This window comes from Tachyglossus aculeatus, chromosome 4 (genome assembly GCF_015852505.1).
Source record: "Tachyglossus aculeatus isolate mTacAcu1 chromosome 4, mTacAcu1.pri, whole genome shotgun sequence".
Lineage (NCBI taxonomy): Eukaryota > Metazoa > Chordata > Mammalia > Monotremata > Tachyglossidae > Tachyglossus > Tachyglossus aculeatus.
The window spans coordinates 83536279-83561298 of NC_052069.1; the positions used below are offsets into that span (position 1 = coordinate 83536279).

The 25020-nt window shown below is 45.2% G+C and overlaps 1 protein-coding gene across 1 annotated transcript in view; it reads left to right on the forward strand.

The window, feature by feature from the left end:
- The window catches only part of RNF19A (ring finger protein 19A, RBR E3 ubiquitin protein ligase), a 54826-nt gene that overhangs the window by 18110 nt on the left and 11696 nt on the right, over positions 1-25020 (forward strand). The window contains exons 2-4 of the mRNA XM_038745379.1: positions 13553-13761; positions 20983-21127; positions 22181-22343. Coding sequence (XP_038601307.1) covers positions 13553-13761; positions 20983-21127; positions 22181-22343 — 517 coding nt within the window. The remainder of the gene's footprint in view (positions 1-13552; positions 13762-20982; positions 21128-22180; positions 22344-25020) is intronic.

Consider the following 25020-nt stretch of genomic DNA (forward strand, 5'->3'; position numbering starts at 1 on the left):
ACTAAGCGCTTGGGAAGGACAAGCTGGCCACATCTAGAGACGGTCCCTACCCAACAGCGGGCTCACAGTCTAGAAGGGGGAGACAGACAACAAAACATATTAACAAAATAAATAGAATAAATATGTACAAGTAAAATAAATAGAGTAATAAATATGTACAAACATATATACATATATACAGGTTATCTGTACTTGCCTGGTTCTCATCATTGATCAGATTAAAAAACTGACAGGTAATCATCTTTCCAATGTACGCCCGTTCCTTCTTATGTAGAGCTTACATCAAAATTAAGTGAAGTAAAATTTACTATCAGTCCAGAACTTGGGAAATTCTTTAAGTAACTCAGTCCTTACCCAACAGCGGGCTCACAATCTAGAAGGGGGAGACAGACAACAAAACATATTAACAAAATAAAATAAATAGAGTAGTAAATATGTACAAGTAAAATAGAGTAATAAATCTGTACAAACATATATACAGGTGCTGTGGGGAGGGGAAGGAGGTAAGGTGGGGAGGATGGGGAGGGAGAGGAAGGAGGGGGCTCAGTCTGGGAAGGCCTCCTGGAGGAGGTGAGCTCTCAGTAGGGCTCTCAGTTTGTACTGCTCAGCAGTGCTGCCGTAGCCGTATTTATTGAGTGCTTACTATGTGCAGAGCACTGTACTAGGTGCTTGGGAGAAAACAGTATAACAATGTAACAGACATATTCCCTGCTCACAATGCGCTTACAGTCTAGAGGGGGAGACAGATACAGGTACATATCTATTCTATTTTATTTTGTTAGTACGTTTGGTTTTGTTGTCTGTCTCCCCCTTTTAGACTGTGAGCCCACTGTTGGGTAGGGACTGTCTCTATATGTTGCCAACTTGTACTTCCCAAGTGCTTAGTACAGTGCTCTGCACACAGTAAGCGCTAAGTAAATACGATTGATTGATTGATTGATACATACATAAGTGATTTGGGGCCGGAAGGGGGCAATGAATAAAGGGAGCAGGTCAGGGCGAGGCAGAAGGGAGTGGAAGAAAAGGAAGAGGGTTTAGTCAGGGAAGGCCTCTTGGAGGAGATGTGCCTTCAGTAAGGCTTTAAAGTTGGGGGGGGGGGGAGTCATTGTCTATATATATGTTTGTACATATTTATTACTTTATTTATTTTACTTGTACCTATCTATTCTATTCATTTTATTTTGTTAGTATGTTTGGTTTTGTTCTCTGTCTCCCCCTTCTAGACTGTGAGCCCACTGTTGGGTAGGGACTGTCTCTATATGTTGCCAGCTTGTACTTCCCAAGCGCTTAGTACAGTGCTCTGCACACAGTAAGTGCTCAATAAATACGATTGATTGACTGGTTGATTGATTGTCGAATATGAAGAGGGAAGGCGTTCCAAGCCAGAGGGAGGATGTGAACGAGAGGGTGGTGAGACAGATGAGATGGAGGTAGAGTGAGAAGCTTGGCATTAGAGGAGGCGAAGAGTGCAGGCTGGGTTGGAGTAGGAGATTAGCGAGGTGAAGTAGGAGGGGGCAAGGGGATTGAATGCTTTAAAGACGATGGTAAGGAGTGTGGATCGCTTCCCTTCAGTGATCAATCACCGGTATTTATCAAGTGCTTTACTGTTTACAGAGCACTGTACTAAATGCTTGGGAAAGTACAATATAACAGAGTTGGTAGACATGTGATGGGCAAAAATCCAGATCAGCGTGACACTGGTTCTGTTCAGCTTTGACATTCCACTCATGACTACACATCCTTCTTAATTTGATCCGAGTGTTGCTGCAAAATTTTCTGGACTCTCGAATGCACATGGGAAGCCAAAAAATATGGAGGATACATTTTGCATTGCCGAAAATAGCTTTTTTTAATATTTGAATTATTTCCACTGAATCAGCAGTAGTAAAATGTGTGAAGCACTAGGGTAGATAATACTGATAATAATAATGATGGCAGTTATTAAGCGCTTACTATGTGCAAAGCACTGTTCTAAGCGCAGGGGAGGTTACAAGGTGATCAGGTTGTCCCACTGGGGGCTCACAGTCTTGATCCCCATTTTACAGATGAGGTAACTGAGGCACGGAGAAGTTAAGTGACTTGCCCAATTGGTGGAGCCGGAATTTGAACCCACGACCTCTTGAACCTTGAACCCAAAGCCCAAGCCTGGCAAATAGCAAGTACATAATAAATACCAAAATAAATAAAAAGAGCGCATGAGACTCCCTGTAGTTTCCTCCGTCAACATTTACTTTTTTTTCTTGAAAATGTTCATTATGGAGGCATTTTGAAATCCTTTGGCTTGCTTCTCAATATGTGGTTGTGCTATTGCACACCATCCCCCAAACACATGATGTTCAGGACATTGCCTTGCCATAGGAGTAGTCCTCAGCCTTGCTTGGGAGAGTAAGTGCTTAATAATAATAATAATAAGAATAATAATAATAATATTTGTTAAGTGCTTACTATGTGCCAGGCACCATACTAAGCGCTGGGGTGGATACAAGCAAATCAGGTTGGACATAGTCCCTGTCCCACATGAGGTTCCCAGTCTCAATCCCCATTTTACAGATGAGGGAACTTGAGGCACAGAGAAGTAAAGTGATTTGCCCAAGGTCACACAGCAAACAAGTGGTGGAGCCGGGATCAGAACCCACGACCTTCTGACCCCCAGGCCTGTGCTGTATCCGCTGTGTCGTGGTGCTTCTCTGCTGCTCAATAAATAGGATTGATTGATCGATTGAGAGGCTGAGGAAGGGCCCGTTTGCTATTCACATTGAGGTTTGCAGCCTGGATCTCTCATTCTTGCAAGGCTGCTGAGATTTCTCAGAATGCCGAGCAAGTGTCTTCGCCCTTCAGGCGCTTGATTTTAAGCCGTCACGGGGGTCTGAATGCCGCTTTTTCTATGACTAATGTGGATTTGACTGGAAAAGATGTTTTAGACCAAATTTCGAAAATGGTTTAATGAATCGTTTCACATGCCCTGCCTGTCGTAGGTTTGAAGGAACAAATTCCGCCTGCTGATCACAGTTCTTCTGGTCATGGTTTTGGAGTAGTAGAAGAAGTAGTTGTATTTATTAAGTGCTTATTTTATACTAAGCACTAAGCACTTGGAAAGAATTTAGAGGTGGAAATTAGACGTAGTCCCTGTCCCTCGGGGCGGCTCAGTCTAAGTATCCAGAACTCAATTTTCTATGTGCCATTTTGGCTCGTGCTGTACAGTTTTGGGAAACCATGCTTTTCTGTGGTCATGGATAATGCCAGCTTTAGTCTCGCATGTTATCTCGGATACAGGGATGCCACCTGCTTCTCTGGTCGATCAATCAATCAATCATATTTATTGAGCGCTTACTGTGTGCAGAGCACTGTACTAAGTGCTTGGTCCTAGTTCATGGTAACTTTTTTAAAGTTCAGTTACCTCAGTCAGCCACCTTTGGGTTTCCCATGTCATGCTTAGAACAGTGCTTTGCACATAAGTAAGTGCTTAACAAATGCCATCATTATTATTATCATCATTATTATTATTATGCTAATGAACTGATGTTTCAGTGTTACTTAGAATGTTTTTTTGTTGGGATTTCACCCAGTGTGATGGAAGCCAGACACGCCCTCAACGGCCTTATTCGATAAGCCTCTGGCCTTGGCAACCAAAAGGGCTTTCGGGAACTTAACCCCATGGGGTTGCCAAGGGAACACCTGCTCCCTTCCTCCCCAAGCCCAACATGCTGCAGAGAGAAACTTTAAAAAAAATAGAATTCAATTTAGATGTTGGTTTTAGCTTTGATGTCCTATCAGGTGATTAAAAAGACTGTATTGGCTTTGATAAAATAGAATCATAACCTTCACCTCCCTGTGCTTATGACCCATTTTCTAGAAAAAGTGAGTTGCTGTTGTTGTTTTGTTTGTGCTGTTGTTGTTTGTGTGTGCTGTTGTTTTGGGGTTTTTTTGGGTTTTTTTCCTGGTAGACTCTGCAGTGTTGTTCGCCGTTTCTGTAGGTCTTCATCTTTGGCTCATATTATTTCCTTCTTGATAAACACCAGTGGAGGCTTCCTCTAGTTTGCTCTGAACATCCAGAGAAGTGGAATCCCCTTATTGAAACTATTCCTCATTTACGCCCGCCAATAATAATAATTGTAGCATTTGTTGAACACATATTCATTCATTCAGTTGTATTTATTGATTGCTTACTGTATGCAGAGCACTGTACGTGTGAGAGTACAATACAACAACATCAATCATATTTATTGAGCACTTACTGTATGCAGAGCACTGTACTAAGCGCTTGGGAAGTACAAGTTGGCAATATATAGAGACAGTCCCTACCCAACAGTGGGCTCACAGTCTAAAAGGGGGAGACAGAGAACAAAACCAAACATACTAACTAAATAAAATAAATAGAATAAATAGAATATATATGTACAAGTAAAATAAATAAATAAATAGAGTAATAAATATAATAATAAACAATTAACAATGAAAATAATAAACAACAGACACATCCCTTGCCCACAGAAAGCATACAGTCTAGAGGGGGAGGAACGTACGTACCAAGTGCATCATGCTAAGCACTGGGGTAGATGCAAGTTAATCAGTTTGGACCCAGCCCCTATCCCACATTGGCCTTAAAGCCTAAGAGGGAGACTAGGTATTGAATCCCCCTTTTACAGATGAGAAAACCGAGGCACACATGTTAAATTACTTGAAGCTTCTCCTGGAGACCGTAAGCTCCTTGTAAGTGTGACGGCCATCTCTGATGTATCATATTCTCCCAAGCACCTAATACAGTACCCTGAACCCAAGGAGCCCTCAGTAACTACCACTGACTGATTGATGGCCCAAGGCCACGAAGCTTGTAAGTGGTGGAGCCAGGAGTAGAACCCAGGTCCTGAAGACTCCCACACCCTTGCTCTTTCCACTCAGCTTCTCTAGATTGCAAGCCCCTTGAGGACTGGTATCCTGTTCAGCAACTCTATTTTATTGTCGTCTAGACGGTAAGCTCATTATCATTATAATAATAATAATAATGGCATTTATTAAGCACTTACTATGTGCGAAAGCACTGTTCTAAGCACTGGGGAGGTGATCAGGTTGTCCCGCGGGGGGCTCACAGTCCCCATTTTACAGATGAGGTAACTGAGGCACAGAGAAGTTAGGTGGCTTGCCCAGAGTCACACAGCTGACAAGTGGCAGAGCCGGGATTTGAACCCATGACCTCTGACTCCAAATCCCGTGTTCTTTCCACTGAGCCATGCTGCTTTCTGTGGGCATTATGGGCAGGGGACGTATCCACTGAATCTGTTGTACCCTCCAAAGTGATTAGGAGCTTAAATGATTAGTGCTTAGTACAGTGCTCTGCACGCAGTAAGCGCTCAATAAATACGATTGATGATGATTAGGAGAGTGCTCTGCACATAGTAAGCACTCAATAAATACCATTGACTGACTGGACGTTCTTGTGGCAGCAGGATGGATATTCCCTCTAGACTGTAAGCCCGCTGTGGGCAGGGAATGTGTCTGTTTATTGTTATATTGTACTCTCCCAAGCGCGTAATACAGTGTTCTGCACTCAGTAAGCTCTCAGTAAATACGGTGGACTGACTGACTATCCACAAAAGACACAGACACGACTGGGGGTGTAGCTCCGTGGCAGAACATATGCTTTGCCTGTATAAGGCTCTGGGTTCAACACCCAACATCGCCCGTTTCCTTTAGACTGTAAGCTCTTTATGGGCAGGGAATGTCACTGTTTATTACTCAGTACCACGTGCTCAGTACAGTGGTGTGCACACAGTAAGCACTCAATAAATATGATGGAATGAATATTTTAGTATTATCATCATTTTCATCATATCATCACTGGGTTCTTTGCCCCAGTGACTGTGCAGCGGCCCACTACCCGCTGCACTTAATAATAATCAATCAATCGATCGATCGTATTTATTGAGCGCTTACTGTGTGCAGAGCACTGTACTAAGCGCTTGGGAAGTACAAGCTGGCAACATATAGAGACAGTCCCTCCTACCCAACAGTGGGCTCACAGTCTAGAAGGGGGAGACAGAGAACAAAACCAAACAAACTAACAAAATAAAATAAATAGAATAGATAGGTACAAGTAAAATAAATAAATAAATAGGGTAATAAATATGTACAAACATATATACATATATACAGGTGCTGTGGATGATGGCATTTATTAAGCACTTACTATGTGCAAAGCACTGTTCTAAGCACTGGGGAGGTTACAAGGTGATCAGGTTGTCCCACGGGGGGCTCACAGTCTTCATCCCCATTTTACAGATGAGGGAACTGAGGCACAGAGAAGTGAAGTGATTTGCCCAAAGTCACACAGCTGACAATTGGCAGAGCCGAGATTTGAACCCATGACCTCTGACTCCAAAGCCCGTGTTCTTTTCCACCGAGCCACGCTGATTTGTGGAGGTTCAACCCAACCTGAGAGCCGTGGGCTAGCCCCCCCAAGGATATTCATTCATCGTCGTACTTATTGAGTGCTTACTGTGTGCAGAGCACTGTGCTAAGCGCTTGGGAAAGTACAGTAGTACAGTAGAAAGTACAGAAGCAGTGGAAAGAGCCCAGGCTTGGGTGTCAGAGATCATGGGTTCTAATCCCGGCTCTGCCACTTGTCAGCTGTGCGACTTTGGGCAAGTCACTTAACTTCTCTGTGCCTCAGTAACCTCATCTGTAAAATGGGGATTAAGACTGTGAGCCCCACTTGGGACAACCTTGATTGCCTTGTATCCCCCCAGCGCTTAGAAAAGTGCTTGGTGCACAGTAAGTGCTTAACAAATACCAACATTATTATTATTAATTATTATTACAATACAACAATAAGCAGCGCCATTCCCTGCCCACAACAAGCTCACAGCCTAGAGGTGGGGAGGCAGACATCAACACGAATAAATAAAATAACAGCTATGTACATAAGTGCTGTGGGGTTTGGAGAGGGGAAGAGCAAAGGGATAAATAAAATGACAGTTACGTCCAGAAGTGCTTTGGGGCTGGGAGGAGGGGAGAGCTAGTCAGGGCGATGCAGAAGGGAGTGGGAGATGAGGAAAAATGGGAAGGCCTCTTGGAGGAGATGTGCCTTCAATTAGGCTTTGAAGCGGGGGAGAGCGGTTGTCTGGCATGTTAGAGGAGGGAGGACATCCCAGGCCAGAGGCAGGATATAGGCGAGGGGTCATCAGCAAGACAGGTGAGATGGAGGCACAGTGAGAAGGTTAGCACTAAAGCAGCTAAATGTGAGGGCTGGGTCCTATCCAGGACCCAGCTGCCTTGTCTAGACCAGTGCAGCAGGACACTTAAAGCCCAAACATTCCCCTCCCAATTTGGTAACTCCCTGGGTAGCTAGGGTGGTCCTAGAATCCTTTATATTTAAACTGATCTTCTATAAAAATGTATCAACCGGCCACTCCCCCAACCCTCCACCACCCATCCCCACCCCTCAAAAAATCACCCCTTAGAAGATAAATATAAGTAAATGAAATCGGTATTCTACCACTTGAAGATCCGTCACTGCTTGTACTAGCAAGTCAGAGGGTGTGGCGTTTTGCAATTCCTCCAACTATATATAAATTGGTATAAAGTCGCCGCCTCCCAGTGGCTCTAATTCCGGCTCCGCCACGCGTCCGCCGTGTGGCCTTGGACAAGTCACTTCACTTCTCTGTGCCCCAGTTACCTCATCTGTAAAATGGGGATTAAGGCTGTGAGCCCCATGTGGGACAGGGATTGTGTCCAACCCAATTTGCTTGTATCCACCCCAGTCCTTAGTACAGTGCCTGGCACATAGTAAGCACTTAAATACGAGGACTGTTATTTGAGTGGCTTGGAGGTGGCCTCGTGGGGTGGGAGGAGGGGGTTTGACAGGGCGGGAGGTGCCCAGTTAACATCAGTTTCCCTCAGCTGCAGGGCCTCAGCTGTTGAAAGACTGTGATGAAAATATCCCCGAGGGGAGGGTGATGACCTTCCTCCCCTTCCTCCCCTTCCTCAATAATAATTGTGGTGTTCCGCAAGCGCTTACTGTGTGCCCTCCCTCTGCCCATCTGCCAAGCTAGCTCTCTTCCTCCCTTCAAGGCCCTACTGAGAGCTCACCTCCTCCAGGAGGCCTTCCCACACTGAGTCCCCTCCTTCCTCTCCCCCTCGTTCACCTCTCCATCCCCCCCATCTTACCTAGTTCTCTTCCCCACAGCACTTGTATATATGTACATATGTTTGTACATATTTATTACTCTATTTATTTACTTGTACATATCTATTCTATTTATTTTATTTTGTTAGTATGTTTGGTTTTGTTCCCTGTTTCCCCCTTTTAGGCTGTGAGCCCACTGTTGGGTAAGGACCGTCTCTATGTGTTGCCAACTTGTACTTCCCAAGCGCTTAGTACAGTGCTCTGCACACAGTAAGCACTCAATAAATACGATTGATTGATTGATTGTCAAGCACTGTTCTAAGCGCTGAGGAAGATACAAGATAATCAGGTCAGACACAGTCCCTGACCCACAAAGGGCTCACAGTCTCGTAGGAGGGGGAACAGGTGTTTAATCTCTGTTTTCCAGATGAGGCGACTGAGGCCCAGAGGAGTGAAGTGACTTGCCCAGGGTCACACAGCAGTCACGTAGCGCCGCTAGGATTAGAACCCAGGTCTTTTGGCTCCCAGGCCACACTATTACTCCTACTACAAGTACCTAAGCTGCAACTGTTCTCTTCTGGTCCACTTAGTACCAGGAATACAGTATGCATTGCTGCTGGTTTTCAGTCTTCATAAGTGTGCGTGTGTTGGGGGCAGAGGACACGTGAGTGGGCATTTTGGGGGGCAGGGGAGCCATGGGGCAACGCGGGTGTACGAGGGTCTATCTGGTGTGCATGAAGGTATTCCCAGGAGCACAAGTAGAATATCTTGGGAGTTTGCCGAATGGGCGTGACAGGCACTCTCAGTGACCGATCCTTTCTTTCCACCTCTCCTCTGTCACCTGGCGAAACACAGAGCCTTTCTGTGAGGCGACATTACTCCAAATAGAGTTTCTATTTCCAAAATAGAGTGAATGAACTCTTTAAGAAGGGTGCGGTTGAGTGTAATTATATAAGGGGAGTTCCAAACCGATTTTAACTCGAGAGTTTTAAAACTGTCTCTGAAACAGTTGTCGGGCAAAATATTGCGATTGCAATGAAACTGGAAAACTTATTTTTAAAGTGGGATTATTAGCTTGACAGGGAGAGGTGCTGTTTCGTGCCCACTCCCCGGAGGGGGAAGGAGCTCAAGGACTAAAGAAGTCAGGCAGCAACCCTAACCGAACATTGTACTGTGTTTATGGAGTATCTACTCTGCGTAGAGAGTCCTACTTATGAGCCTCATGTGGGACAGCGACTTTGTCCAACCTAATTATCTTGCATCTCCCCCAGCGCATATTACAATGGTGGCACATAGTAAGGACTTAAAAATTAAATGAATAAATGAATAAATGAATAACTTCTAGACTGTGAGCCCGCTGTTGGGTAGGGACCGTCTCTATATGTTGTCAACTTGTACTTCCCAAGCGCTTAGTACAGTGCTCTGCACACAGTAAGCTCTCAATAAATATGATTGAATGAATGAATGAATAACCTCACAAGCCCTACTGAGAGCTCACCTCCTCCAGGAGGCCTTCCCAGACTGAGCCCCCTTTTTCCTCTCCTCCTCCCCATCCCCCCAGTCCTACCTCCTTCCCCTCCCCACCGCACATGTATATATTTGTGCAGATTTATTACTCCATATGTTTTACTTGTACATAGTTACTGTTCTATTTATTCTGTTAATGATGTACATATAGCTATAATTCTATTTGCTCTCAGGATTTTGACACCTGTCTCCATGTTTTGTTTTGTTGTCTGCCTCCACCCCCCTAGACTGTGAGCCTGTTGTTGGGTAGGGACTGTCTCTATATGTTGCCGATTTGTACTTCCCAAGCTCTTAGTACAGTGCTCTGCACACAATAAGTGCTCAATAAATACAATTGAATGAATGAATGAATGAATGAAATCACAACAGAGGAAGAAAACAGGATCTCTCCCCTCAGGGAACTTAGAATCCAACAACAGAGATAGAGAAGCAGCAAGGCCTAGTGGAAACAGCTTCGATGTGGCAGTCAGAAGACCTAAATTCTAATCTCAGCCTTGCTGCTTCCCTGATGTGTGATCTTGGGCAACTCATTTAATTTCTCTGTGCCTCAGTTTCCTTATCTGTAACAGAGATTAAAATACCTGTTCTCCCGTTTAAACTGTGATCCTCAAGAGGGACAGGGACTTTTCGCCACTACCCCAACACGTGGTAAGCACTTGACAAATGCTACTATTATTGCAACTGTTATATAGGTACAACATGATTAAAAGATGAGGAAGAATAATAATAAATAATAATGATGGCATTTGTTAAGCGCTTACTATGTGCAAAGCACTGTTCTAAGTGCTGGGGAGGATACAAGGTGATCAGATTGTCCCACATGGGGCCCACAGTCTTAATCCCCATTTTACAGATGAGGGAACTGAGGCACAGAGAAGCTAAGTGACTTGCCCAAGGTCACACAGCTGACAACTGGCGGAGCTGGGATTTGAACCCATGACCTCTGACTCCAAAGCCCGGGCTCTTTCCACTGAGCCACGCTGCTTCTTCAAGTGCTTACATAGCAGAAAATATACTTTGATATGTCCAAAAGTCTTGCGGACACTGTGCCTCAGTTACCTCATCTGTTAAAAGAAAAAAATGAAGATTAAGAGTGTGAGCCCAATCTGGGTCAGGGACTGTGTCCAACCTGATTAACTTGTATCTACCTCAGTGCTTAGAACAGTGCTGGGCACATAGTAAGCACTTAACAAATACTATATTCTTTATTATTATAAGTGCTGAGATGGTGCTATAATAACTGGGAGGATTTGACCCTGGGGAGAAGAAAAATTAATCAGGGAAAGCCTACTGGGTGAGGTGGAATTTCAGAAGGGTTTTGAAGGTAGGGAGAGCTGAGGTTGGGCAGATTTTGAAGGAGAGGAGATCAAGGCAGGAGGAAGGAAATGAGCCGAGGGTTGGAGGGAAATCAAGCAAGGCACAGTGAGGTGAGCTTGGAAAGTTCAGAGAGTGACAGTTGAGGGGTGTAGTCGTTTTGGAGTATCTACTGTAGTTGGAAGTTGCGGGGTGTAGATGTTTTATAACTACACTGTAAGCTCCTTGACAGGGATTGTATCTACCAACTCTATTGTACTGTACTTTTCCAAGCACTTAGTGCAGTGCTCTCTACACAGTCAGTGATCGATTAAATAACACCGAACAACAAGTAAGTACTCTATCACTTTAAAGCAAATGGCCACGAGTCCCTCCTTGATGCAGAGAGTGATAAGTAATGAGTGGAGACTTTTGAAGGGTAGGGAAATGTCTGCAGAGAGACATTTTAGAAAGACGATCAGAGCAACAAAGTACCGACTCCCCTGAAGAGTTCCATCTGGGTCATTTCCTGGCCATAATCGATATCAAATGGTGAGACAAGGTCATGAACAATGAAGCTCTGTACCGTAGTTAGTCTCCTAGCATCAAAGCTAGGGAAGCAGCACGGCCTAGTGGATAAAGCACAGGAAACTTTATCCAACCTCGGCTTCAGTGACACTGTCCTCCCCTGGTTCTTCTCCTATCTCTCTGGCCACTCGTTCTCAGCTCCTCCTCTGCCTCCCACCTCTGAACTGCGGGTGTCCCTTAAATTCAGTTCTGGGTCCCCCTCAATTCTCCATCTACACCCACTCCTTTGGAGAACTCATACACTCCCGTGGCTTCAACTACCATCTCTGGGTGGATGATTCCCAAATCAACATCCCAAGACCTGATCTCTCTCCCTCTCCGAAGCCTTGCGTTTCCTCCTGCCTTCAAGACATGTCTGGATGTCCTGCCATCACCTCAAACATATCATGTCCAAAGCAGAACTCCTTATCTTTCCACCGAGACCCTGACCTCCCCTCGACTTTCCCATCACTGTAGAGAAAACCACCATCTCTCCTGTCTCATAAACCGTAACTGTGGCGTTTTCCTTGACTCCTCCCTGTCATTCAGCCCACATATTCCATCTCTCACTAAATCCAATCGGTTCAGCCTTCACAACATTGCTAAAATCCACCCGTTCCTCTCTATTCAAATTGTTACCGTTTTAATCCAAGCATTTATCCTATCCCACCTTGCGTACTGCATCAGCCTCCGTGCTGACCCCTCTGCCCCCTCTCTCCACTCCAGTCCATACTTCACTCTGCTGCCCCAGTCATTTTTCTACAAAACCATTCAGTCCGTGTTTCCCCACTCCCCAAGAACCTCCAGGGTTGCCCAACCATCTCCACGTCAAATGGAAACTCCTTACCCTCAGCTTTAAAGCAGTCCATCACCTTGCCCTTCCTACCTCACCTCGCTACTCTTCTGCTGCCACCCAGCCCGCACACTTGGCTCCACTAATGCCAACCTACTTACTGTACCCCATTCTTGTCTATCTCACTGCCAACCTCTCACCCACGACCTGCCTCTGGTCTAGGACGTCCTCCCTCCTCCATTCCAACAATGACTCTCCCCACCTTCAAAGCCCTGTTGAAGGCTCATCTCCTCCAAGAGGCCTTTCCTGACTAAACTCTTGCTTCTTCTTCTCCTACGCACTTCTACATCACCCTGACTTGCCCCCTTTATACACCCCTCCAGTCCCACAACACTTGCATACATATCTGTAATTTGTTTATATTAATGTCTGCCTCCCCTCTAGACCATAAACTCATCATGGGCAGGGAATGTGTGTGTTATATTTTTGTGTCGTACTCTTCCAAGAGCTTAGTGCAAGTGCTGTGCGCACAATAAGCACTCAATAAATATGATCGATTGAATGATCTGGCAGTGCTGCATCCCAGCTGAAAACTAGGCATCAGGTGCTAAAGATAGACCAGCAGCAGAAGTGGCTAGTTTTGAGCAAAAAGTTCATCAGAAACAAGAGAAAACAGTGCTAAATGCCGCAAGCTTGAAACGTAACACAATAAGGGAGCAGCCTTTTGGTTTATTCAATGTGTCCAGGACCGTGAGTCCCTTCTGCAAGCCTTTTTAGTCACAGGCGCACTTGGTGAATATTTTTTAATGGCATTTAAGTGCTTACTATGTGCCAGGCACTGTTTTAAGGTAGATGCAAGGTAATCAGGTTGGGCACAGTCCCTGTCCCACATGGGGCTCACAGTCTTAATCTCCAGTTTACAGATGAGGGAACTGAGGCACAGAGAATTTAAGTGACTTGCCCAAAGTCACACAGCTGACAATTGATGACCCAGGATTTGAACCCATGACCTCTGACTCCCAAGCCCGTGCTCTTTCCATTGAGCCATGCTGTATAAATATATATACTACATATATATATATTTATGCCCTTCACACAGTAAGCGCTTAATAAATAAAACTGACTGATACATATATACATATATATTGTAAGGGTTGCATCTTTCTGGGGTAGCTTTAAGTGTAGTGAACGAATTTCTCAGGTATCAATGTTCACATTGAATTAACCTGTTTCTACCTCTATTCTTTAAGGTACGCCGTGATAGCATTTGGCTGTGCCAGCTGTCCCAAACTTACATGTGGACGTGAAGGCTGTGGAACCGAGTTCTGCTACCACTGCAAACAGATTTGGCACCCCAACCAGACCTGTGATGCCGCCCGCCAGGAGAGAGCTCAGAGCTTACGCCTGCGAACGATCCGTTCTTCGTCCATTAGTTACAGCCAAGAGTCTGGAGCAGCAGGTACGTTCTCCCGCCTTCCGGGCCTGTAAAGGAATACCGCACGTGATGCATCTTAGCAGCTTCCCAGTTTTCATTCTCTCTGATTTTTCAGGGATTGAGGCCACTCTTCCCAGAAGTACTCTGGAATGTCAAGAGCAGTGGCGTTCACTTCACTTGAAAGTATTGGTTCTCAAAAAAGGAAGTGTCTTCATCTATGTAGATAAAAACAGATCTCACAAGTAGAAGCGCTTGGTACAGTACTCTGCACACAGTAAGCGCTCAATAATCAATCAATCGTATTTATTGAGCGCTTACTGTGTGCAGAGCACTGTACTAAGCGCTTGGGAAGTACAAGTTGGCAACATACAGAGACAGTCCCTACCCAACAGTGGGCTCACAGTCTAGAAATAAATGTGATTGAATTAAAAGTAGAAGTTGTGCCTCCATCTGAGTCACCCCAAGCCCTTTGTTTGGCTCAGAGGTGACCTCGGGTGAAGGTTGGCTGAGAGAGGGATGAGCCCTGGAAAGGCTCAGAGCCAGAGCAAGGGAGAGGGCCGGGGGAGCCCACGGGGAAGATGGGAAGCAGAGAAGGCAGGAGGAAAGCTGAGGTGCAGGAGCCTGGAGCTAGTAGGAGAGCTGAAGGTGAGGAAAGAAGTGTGGTAGTAGTGGCGGCGGCGGCGGCAGCAGCTTTAATCCCTTGGGAAAGAGAGGCAGGCTGCAGAGGGAACAGGAGCAGAGCCAGGGATTGCTCGGGTAGAAGCAGTATGGCCTAGCGCATAGAGCACAGGCTCAGGAGTCAGAAAGATCGGAGTTCGAATCCTGTCTCTGCCAGTTGTCTGCTGGGTGACCTTGGGCAAGTCACTGAACAGTAATAATAATTGTGGCATACGTTAAGTGATTACCAAGTTCCAAGCACTGTTACAGATGGGGTAACTGAGCCCAGAGAAGTGACTGGCCCAAGGTCACGCAGCAGATATGTGGCAGAGCTAGGATTAGAACTCACGGCCCATGCTCTATCCAGTCCGCCCTGCTGCTTCTCTAATTAATTTCCCTGGACTTCAGTTACCTCATCTGTAAAATGGGAATTAAGACTGTGAGCCCCATGTGGGCCAGGGACTGTGTCCAACCTGATTAGCTTGGCCCAGGACTTAGAACAGTGCCTGACAAGTAAGAAGCACTTAAGTAATACCATCAGCAGCAGCAGCAGCAGCAGCATGGCTCAGTGGAAAGAGCCCGGGCTTTGGAGTCAGAGCTCATGGGCTCAAATCCCGGCCCTGCCAATTGTCAGCTGTGTGACTTTGGGCAAGTCACATAACTTCTCTGTGCCTCAGTTACCTCATCTGTAAAATGGGGATTAACACTTTGAGCCCTTTGAGCCCCCCGTGGGACAACCTGATCACCTTGTAACCTCCCCAGTGCTTAGAAACAGTGCTTTGCACATAGCGCTTAATAAATTCATTCATTCATTCATTCAATTATTCAGTTGTATTTATTGAGCTCTTACTGTGTGCAGAGCACTGTACTAAGCACTTGGGAAGTACAAGTTGGCAACATATAGAGACGGTCCCTACCCAACAACGGGCTCACAGTGTAGAAGGGGGAGACAGACAATAAAACATGTGGACAGGTGTCAAGTTGTCAGAACAAATAGAATTAAAGCTAGATGCACATCATTAACAAAATAAATAGAACAGTAAATATGTACAAGTAAAATAAATAGAATAATAGATCTGTACAAACATATATACAGGTGCTGTGGGGAGACAGCTGAGATCTTGGGGTTGGAGGTCAGGGAGGGATGTTCTGTGGCTCCGGCTGGCAGACAGACAGATTGTCATCCTCACCCTGCATCTGGTGACACGGGCATGCGCACAGCCGTCTGTGCAGTCGCCACATCACATTCCAGCCAGACATTCCCCTGATTTCCTTAACGGCTTCCCTCCCAAATCTTCTGCTTCTCCTAACTTTCCCATCCCAGTTGACCAGCCACCCACCCACCCATGCTCCCCACCTCTCAAGCCCTTCACCTCAGCCTTATCTTCGACTCTTCCTTCTCCTTCAGTCCCCGTTCTCTAGCTTTCTGTCTGCCACATTTCCAGAATTCACTTCCCCTCCATCCAATTTTCCACAAGCCTATCCCAACTCGATTTCTGCATCAACCTCCTCACTTGCCTCCTCTGTGTCCCCTCTCAAGTCCATACTTCATTCTGCTGCCCGGATCATTTTTCTAAAACATCAATCTGCACGTATCTCCCCATTCCTCCAAAGTTTCCAGTGATTGCCTATTACCGGCTTTGGGGCAGTCAGTTTAGCTTCCTCTCCCCGCTACGTATCAATCAATCAATGGTATGTATTGAGCGCTTACTACATACAGAACACGATACACTAAGCCCTTGGGAGATTACAACAGAATTAGCAGACATGTTCCCTGCCCATGATGAGCTTGCTCTTCCCCCTGTGGCTGTCAATCAGTCATATTTATTGAACACCTACTGTGTACATACCATTCTACTAAGCGCTTGGAAGGGTACACTATAACAGAACCCTACATTCCAAAGAGCATTTTACATTCCTCTCTACCCAAACTACTCTCACAGCCTGGCCTTGTGGATAGAGCAAGGGCCTGGAAGTTGGAAGGACCTGGGTTCATTCATTCAGTCAGTCATATGTATTGAGTGCTTACTGTGTGCAGAGCACTGGACTAAGCGCTTGGAAAGTACAATTCGGCAACAGATAGAGGCAGTCCGTACCCAACAACAGACTCACAGTCTAGAAGGGGGAGACAGGAAACAAAACAAAACAAGTAGACAGGCATCAATACCATCAAAATAGATATATAGAATTATAGCTATATGCACATCATTAATAAATAGAATAATAAATATGTACAAATGTACACAAGTGCTGTGGGGCAGAGGGAGGGAGTAGGGGTGATGGGGAGGAGCAGAGAAAAGGGGGGGCTCAGTCTGGGAAGGCCTCCTGGAGGAGGTGAGCTCTCAGTAGGGCTTTGAAGGGGGTAAGAGAGCTAGTTTGGTGGATGTGAAGAGGGAGGGCATTCCAGGCCAGAGGTAGGACATGGTCCCGGGGTCGATGGCGGGACAGGCGAGAACGAGGCCCAGTGAGGAGGTTAGTGGCATCAGCGGAGCAGAGGGTGCGGGTTGGACTGTAAAAAGAGAGAAGGGAGGTGAGGTAGGAGGGGGCTTGGTGATGGAGAGCTTTGAAGCCAATGGTGAGGAGTTTTTGCTACATGCCGAGGTTGATAGACAACCACTGGAGATTTTTGAGGAGGGGGGTGACACGCCCAGAGCATTTCTTCCCGGCTCCACCACTGTCTGTTGGATGACCGTGGGCAAGTCACTTCACTTCTCTGGGACTCAGTTCCCTCATCTGTAAAATGGGGATTAAGACTGCGAGCCCCATGTGGGACAGCGACTGTGTCCAACCTGATATGCTTGTATCCACCCCAGCAGTTAGCACATTGCCTGGCACACAGTAAGCACTTAACAAATACCACAAGTATTATTATAATTATTGTTATCTTCCCACCTCTGACTTCTTGCTCAGGGGCTTCCTGTCTGCCCGGAACTCCCTTGCCCTTCCAGCCCTCCCCTTTTGCAAAGCTCTTTGGAAATCAAATTTCCTCCAGAGGACATACCTGCAGAGATTCAGTTTAAGCAGGCTCACGTGGCCTTAAGGTGGAAACACTCAAAGGAATACTTAGACATATAATTAACAAGTACCTGCATCAAGAACAAAGGGGAGAATAGGAAAGAATCAGAGAAGTATAAGACCCAAGGAAGAGAACATTAGTCAGAACAGAAGAAGAAAAATGAAATCAGGAAGGGGAAAACAAAAGGGAGAAAAATGAGCTCATCTCATTCCATCTAACTGTCGTAACAATATCTTATAGACAGGTTTAACTAGGCTTGTCATCATCATCATCATCAATCGTATTTACTGAGCACTTACTATGTGCAGAGCACTGTACTAAGCGCTTGGGAAGTACAAATTGGCAACATATAGAAACAGTCCCTACCCAACAGTGGGCTCACAGTCTAAAAGGGGGAGACAGAGAACAAAACCAAACATACTAACAAAATAAAATAGAATAGAATAGATATATACAAGTAAAATAAATAAATAAATAAATAATTGTCCCTCTGAGGTGGTTTTCCTCCAGGAACAGTAGATGAACCTGAATCCTGAGACCAACGCATTATGCCGAGTGCTTTAGTATTGTGATTTTTTTTTTTAACAGAAACCTGTTAAATTGCAAAGTGTAAAAAAGACTTTCTATTTTAACACCGATTCGTTTCATTCAGTGTTATTTATTGAGCACCAGCTGTCTGCTAAGTGTGCTCCGCTGACTGCCGGAGGAAAATACAGTAAGAGATAAATGAGTCCATTTCTGGCCCTCTCAGGGGGCTCACAATCTGAAAGGCAGCCTGGTAGATCGGCACCTGACACAAGAAGATTGAAATCCTTAAAATCACTCCAGGCATTCTTCCTCATGCTCATTTTTGGTCAGCAGCCCTGAGCCTCATTTCTGAGGAGCAACTGTCGAATACGGGTGGTCAGTCACGCATGGTGAGGCTGCTGGGAATTGTAGAAATCAGCTAAATGAGGGGCAGGGAGCGGGAAAAGGTGGGAATAAGCATCAGAGCCTGGCCTGCTACCAGTCACGTTTCGAGGGTTTGACCTCATCACCGAGAAGCAGCGCGGCCTAGTAGACAGAGCACGGGCCGGGGAATCAGAAGTGCAAGGGAGTGGGAGAAGAGGAAATGAGGACTTAGCCAGGGAAGGCCTCCTGGAGGAGATGTGGTTTTAATAAAACTTTGAAGATAGGGAGAATGATTGTCAGATGTGAGAGGGGAGGAAATTCCAGTCCTGAGGCAGGACATGGGCGAGGGGTTGGTGGTGAAATAGATGAGATCGAGGTAGAGTGAGTAGGTTGGCATCAGACGATGAAAGTATGTGGACTGGGTAACATATCTGTAATATATTTTATTGTCTGTCTTCCTCACTAATAATAACAGTGGTATTTGTTAATAGCTTTCTACGTACCAGGCACTACTGTCCTAAGTGCTGGGTTAATCATAAGAATCAGGTTGGACGTAAGAATCATCCGGGCTCTGCTACTTGTCTGCTGTGTGACCTAGGGCCAGTCACTTCGCTTCTCTGGGTCTCCGTTACCTCCTCTGTAAAATGGGGATTGGCCATGAGCCCCATGTGGGACACGGACCTGGGACCTACCAGCTGACCCAAACTCTTCCAGAGCTCGAGGAATGGGCCTCCAGCACTCAGTTCCCAGAGATGATTGGGAAGGAGAAAATTGTAGGAATGTAAGTTAAGTGCAAGTGACCAAAAAAGGGAATCTGTGTAGTTAATCCAAGCAGCGTGGCTCAGTGAAAAGAGCACGGGCTTGGGAGTCAGAGGTCATGGGTTCAAATCCCGGCTCCACCAATTGTCAGCTGTGTGACTTTGGGCACGTCAGTTAACTTCTCTGTACCTCAGTTACCTCATCTGTAAAATAGGGATTAAGACTGTGAGCCCCCCGTGGGACAACCCGATCACCTTGTAACCTCCCCAGCGCTTAGAACAGTGCTTTGCACATAGTAAGTGCTTAATAAATGCCATCATCATTATTATTCTCTGAGCCTCAGTTACCGCATCTGTAAAATGGGGATTAAAACTGTGGGCCCCACGTGGGACAACCTGATCACCTTGTATCCCCCCCAGCGCTTAGAACTATTATTAACAGTAATAGTAAGCGCTTAACAGATGCCATCATTATTATATTTTCAGAAAGTCGTAGCATAGCGTCTTTTTGCGGGAGCATTTAATCCCATTGAGATAATTCAGTCTTTGGTCTCCAGAGGCCCCTGATTTGGTTGCTGGTTTAAGAATGACCTTCCTCTTGGCCAGGATGGTCCTCATATGTCCCTTTTACTGCTTAAAGTTTTTAAAGTAGCCATTGGGATCGTTGGCCAGTTTTCAGTCAGTAAACCAAAAGCAAGCTGCCCTGACCGAGCAGCTGACTGTAAGAAGAAAGTCACAGATGTGAAGAGGCAAACTGAGGAATTTGCAAAGACTAAGGGGGCAAAATAGAATTGGAATCTGAATGTCATTTGGAGTGGGAGGGTATGTCCGGGCGGGGTTTTGAAATATCGATGTTCAACTTGTCAGCAGTGAGAGAGTGCCAGATAATTCCCCACCCACAAAACCATCTTAACTAAATTGTTTAGAATCGTTTTGAAAGAGTAGGTCTTGTATGGGAGGGAACTGGCCAAAAGCATTGCCGTCTGCATAGGTACTTGGCGACCGACTGCGTATGTGGGTTGAATGAGAGACACGAGTCCGATAATGCCAAGGTAACGGACTTGTGAGGCACAGGACGGTGGTGTTGCCTGCAGTGATAGGAAAGTCAAAGGGAAGACAGGGTTTGAGGTGTTGGCAGGACATCCAAGTAGAAATAATAATAATTAATATTAACAATAACAATAATATTAATGGTATTTGTTAAGCCCTATGTGCCAAGCTGGGTAAGTGCTGGGGTAGATACAAAATCATCGGGTCCCACATGGGGCTTACAGTCTAAGTAAGAGGGAGAACAGGTAGTGAAGCTCCATTTTACAGATGAGGGAACTGAGGCACAGAGAAGTTTGGGGGGTGTTTTTAATGGTATTTGAAAGTACACTAAGATTGGGGTAGATTCAAGTTTATCAAGTTGGACACAGTCCGTGTCCCACATGGGGCCCGCAGTCTTAATCCGCATTTTCCAGATGAGGAAACTGAGGCCCAGAGAAGTCAAGCGACTTGCCCCAGGTCACACAGCAGACAAGCGACAGAGCCGGGATTAGAACCCAGGCCACCGAAGGCAGGAGGAAACTGAAGATTGCAGAGAATCAATCAATCAATCGTATTCATTGAGCGCTTACTGTGTGCAGAGCAGACAGAAGCCAGATTGCAGAGGGTCGAGTTGGAGGAAAGAAAGCGGAGACTGAAGAGGTGACCAACTTATCCGAGGGGTTTGGAGAGCATTGGCGGGAGGGTGATGGGTCCATAACAGGCGTGGTCAGGAGAGTCAAGGGAGGGTTGTTTTTTTTTAAGAATGGGTAAACGTGGACGGGTTTGATTTGGCCATTTTCTACCAGAAATTATTCCGCAACGAAAAGTGCACACCGACTGCATTCCAACTGCTTTTAAATTTCAAGCGACGTCTCCTATGACTTGTTTCAACAGCTGACGATATAAAGCCATGCCCACGCTGTGCCGCTTACATAATCAAAATGAACGACGGAAGCTGCAACCACATGACGTGTGCCGTCTGTGGGTGTGAATTCTGTTGGCTGTGTATGAAAGAGATCTCAGATTTACATTATTTAAGGTAAGTTTAGGAACAGATGGCCCAGGGCCATTTATTCTGGAGCGAGGGCATTTTGGAAAGTTTGATGACTAGCATTTTTAACAGGCTCTTGTAACTTAAGCCTGGAGATTTACCTTTTGTTCCATTTCCGTGCCATAAATGTAAGAGGAAAGGAGCAGGGTAGCATTTAGTGGGATTGTCAAAGTTCTGGGAAACCATTTTTGCGTAACCATGCTTGGTAGCCCAACTTTGTAAAATTGTAAAAATAAAACTTAAAGTTCGATTAGATTCCGAAAATAGATCTGCCGGGGGTTTGTCAGTCGCACAGGCATTTACTGTTTGATTAAATAATTGAAACATGGGCAGAAAAAAAGTCCTTAATTGATTTTAGGGATCCAAAGACTGAAAGAGGAATATGGCAGTATGTCGGATAAGGAGGTAAAATAAATGCGTGAATTGCTTTGATCAATCAGTCTCTCTGTAGGCTATAAGTTTTCTCTAGACTTTAAGCTCGCTGTGGGCAGGGAATGTCTTTATTGTTGTACTCTCCCAAGCTCTTAGTACAGTGCTCTGCACATGAAGCACTCAACAGTGCTCCGCACACAGTAAGCGCTCAATAAATACGATTAAATGAATTGACAGGAAAATCAGCCAGTGGTATTTATTGAGCGCTTACTATGTACAGAGCACTGTACTAAGCACTTGGGAGAGTATAGTACAACAGAATTAGTGGACCTTTTCCCTGCTTAAAACAAGCGTACAGTCTAGAGACTGCTTCCTTTGTAATTTCCCAGACCATGGTTTGGCTGTAATAATTTTGAGTTTGCAGGGAGAGTAGGTGGGGTTTGCACCTCAAAAGAGGTAGTAAATTATTGATGTTTAAATAGGCAGACATTTCATTTCACAAAAGTATTTTCTGCTCTTATGCATTGCCAATAATTTCTGAGGATTAAGAGAAACGTAAGAAATCCATAGGATGGAAGGTGGGATCTTGAGTTGAAGGCTTCCCAGCAGCTATTGTTTAGTTTCGCAACTGGCCATGAGAACTGCTTTACCTAAAAATGTTTCTATTAGCCCATCAGGTTGTACTTTTTGGGGGAAAAAACCCTGGAGTCGGAAGAAGAAAATATTGTGGCAGCTGGGAACGCTTGTGGGTGCTCCTGTAGGAATTGCTTTAATAGCAGGCATTGCTATTCCTGCCATGATTATCGGAATCCCTGTGTACGTGGGGCGGAAGGTAAAGTTCTTTGTTCTGCTGGGTTTGAGGGTTTTTTTTCCCTTTTTATTCTTAAGTGCATCTCTCTTTACACCACGCGTAGTGTTTTTCCTTAAATGTAAATGTGCCTTTTTACTAGGAAATAAAAACCAAAAATATACCCTTCAGTCTAGAAGGCATTTAAAAAGCCACTTCATTAACAGAGTGAAAAATTGCTCCCCAAGTGGTCTAAATCCAGAAGCCTTGGCAGTCTTGCATGCTTCCAGTTATTAGAAATCAAGAAATCACAATGGACATGGACATATTACATTTCACATCCACATTCCTTCCCTCCCCTACACATAACCTTTGTGGAAAAAACAAACATTGTTCCTACCGTCTTAGAAATCTGAGAATATAATTTTGTTTTTTGAAGTGGCAACTATTTCATATGTGCCTGTTCTGATGTGTGGAGCTGGGTTACTCTTCAAATACAATAAACACGGGAAGCAGCAGATAGAGCTCGGCCCAAGAGTCAGAAAGACCTGGGTTCTAATGCAGGCTCTGCTACGTCTGCTGTGTTACCTTGGGGAAGTCCCTTCACTTCTCTGGGCCCTCCATTCCCTCAACTGTTAAAGGGGGATTAAGACTTTAACCTTATGTGGAACAGGGACTGTGTCCAACCCGATTAGCTCGTACCTACCCCAGCACTTAGAACGGTGCTTGACAAATAGTAAGCGCATAACAAATACCATCATTTTGCGTATTGCAGTGTGATTTGGGTGCAGAGGGGGGGATCACAGGTGGCAGGTGCCCAACACGCTCCAGCTCACAGCTCCTTTCTGGTGCCCAAAGGCCCAAAAGTTAGCCGGTAACGATCCTCTCGAGTGGCCCGTGAAGGCTAGCTCAGGGCCAGAAACCTCCAGTGAGCATCTTCAAGTGATCCCAAGAAGATGGACTTTGTCCCAGTCCCCCATCCCAGTAGGGCCACACTCCTAGGCAGCACCGCTATCCAGATTTGACTCCCAGGAAGGCTGGATGCGGGACAGCCGAGCTTCATTCATTCATTCAGTCGTATCTATTGAGCGCTTACTGTGTGCAGAGCACTGTACTAAGCTCTTGGGAAGTACAGGTCGGCAACATATAGAAACGGTCCCTACCCCACAACAGGCCAGAGGAGCTTTCATTTAGCCATTTCCCAGATTGAGGGGGCACCAGTTCAGAGATGAAGCCCGTCAAAAGCACCAGTATTTCCTTTTTGTGATAGTAGTCATAGTAATTATTAAGCGCTTATGGTGTGCAGAGCACTGCACTAAGTGCTGGGAAAGAGAGCACAGGTGCGTATTAGACACAGTAACTGTCCCTCGGGGGCACACAGTCTAACATTGCAGTAAGAGCTTCCTATGACCTCTCTCCTGTTTATATTTACAAAGATTGTTTGCCCCAATAAAAACCTGGAACGTGGCTGTTCAACCAAATCAATCAAATGCCCAGCTCAGGGCCATATTTATTTGGATATTTCGTACATAATTTTGGTGGAGCTGGAGCTGAACAAATGTGTTTCAATTACTTTTATTAAAGCCAGTTGTAAGGTGACCCACTTTCATGATCATCGAATGGATTTAATAGGTTCATTCATTCATTCAAACGTATTTATTGAGCACTTACCGTGGGCAGAGCACTGTACTAAGCGCTTGGGAGTGTGCAATACAACAATAAACAGACACATTCCCTGACCACACGGCATAACCTCTGTCGTGTATTGTTCGAAACAGACACCCTTTTCATTCTTTCTAAACATAAGGATCACAGTTCTGAAAAGAACTGCGCTGTTACTCGTAAGTGCTTAATTAAGATCGATTAACTTTGATCCTAAACTATTTCATTGCCCTTTCCTTTGAAAGTTTTCAATTCAAAAAAAGAGGGTCAGTGTTGGAGGAATCCAGCCCCAGTGCAAGGGAGCTGTTTTAAAATTAAAGAGTTTTCACTGATGTCATTTTATTCTAATTCACCCTAAAACTACTATTACTAATAATAATAATAGTGGCATTCATGAAGTGCTCACCATGTGCCAGGCACTGTACTAAGCACTAGGGGAAATACAGGCAAATCGGTTTGGACGCAGTCTGTGTCCCACATGGGGCTCACAGTCTTAATTCCTATCTTACAGATGAGGCAACTGAAGCACAGAGAAGTGAAGTGACTTTCACGAGGTCACATAGCACACAAGTGGCGGAGCAGGACTAGAACCCAGGGCCTTCTGACTGGGCTTCTGTTCTATCTACTAGACCACGCTGCTTCTCATTCCCTCCCATATGGAGGAACAATAGGCATACAAATATTTTAATTAATAGCATTTAGACATGCATATTTTTATGGTTTTTTTGGTCTAAATATCTTCTACTAAATTGTCCATCAGAAAAAGGTATATGTAGGATAATAAATTGTACATATATCATGAAACTGAAAACAATCACCATAGTTTAAAACCAAATTTTGTCCCTTATAGTAGTTTGTTACTGCTCGGGATTCTTCAGCGGTAAAGGCAGGAAAAAGACCACTCTGCTGCAGAAGGCCGTGAATGAGCATTTGGCCTCACACTCTTTTTCCCCATATAAAGGAAGAAGGGAAACACAACTCCCGCTCATCATTCAGTGGTATTTATTGAGCACTTACTATGTGCAGCACACTGTACTAAGGGTTTGGGAACCTACACAGT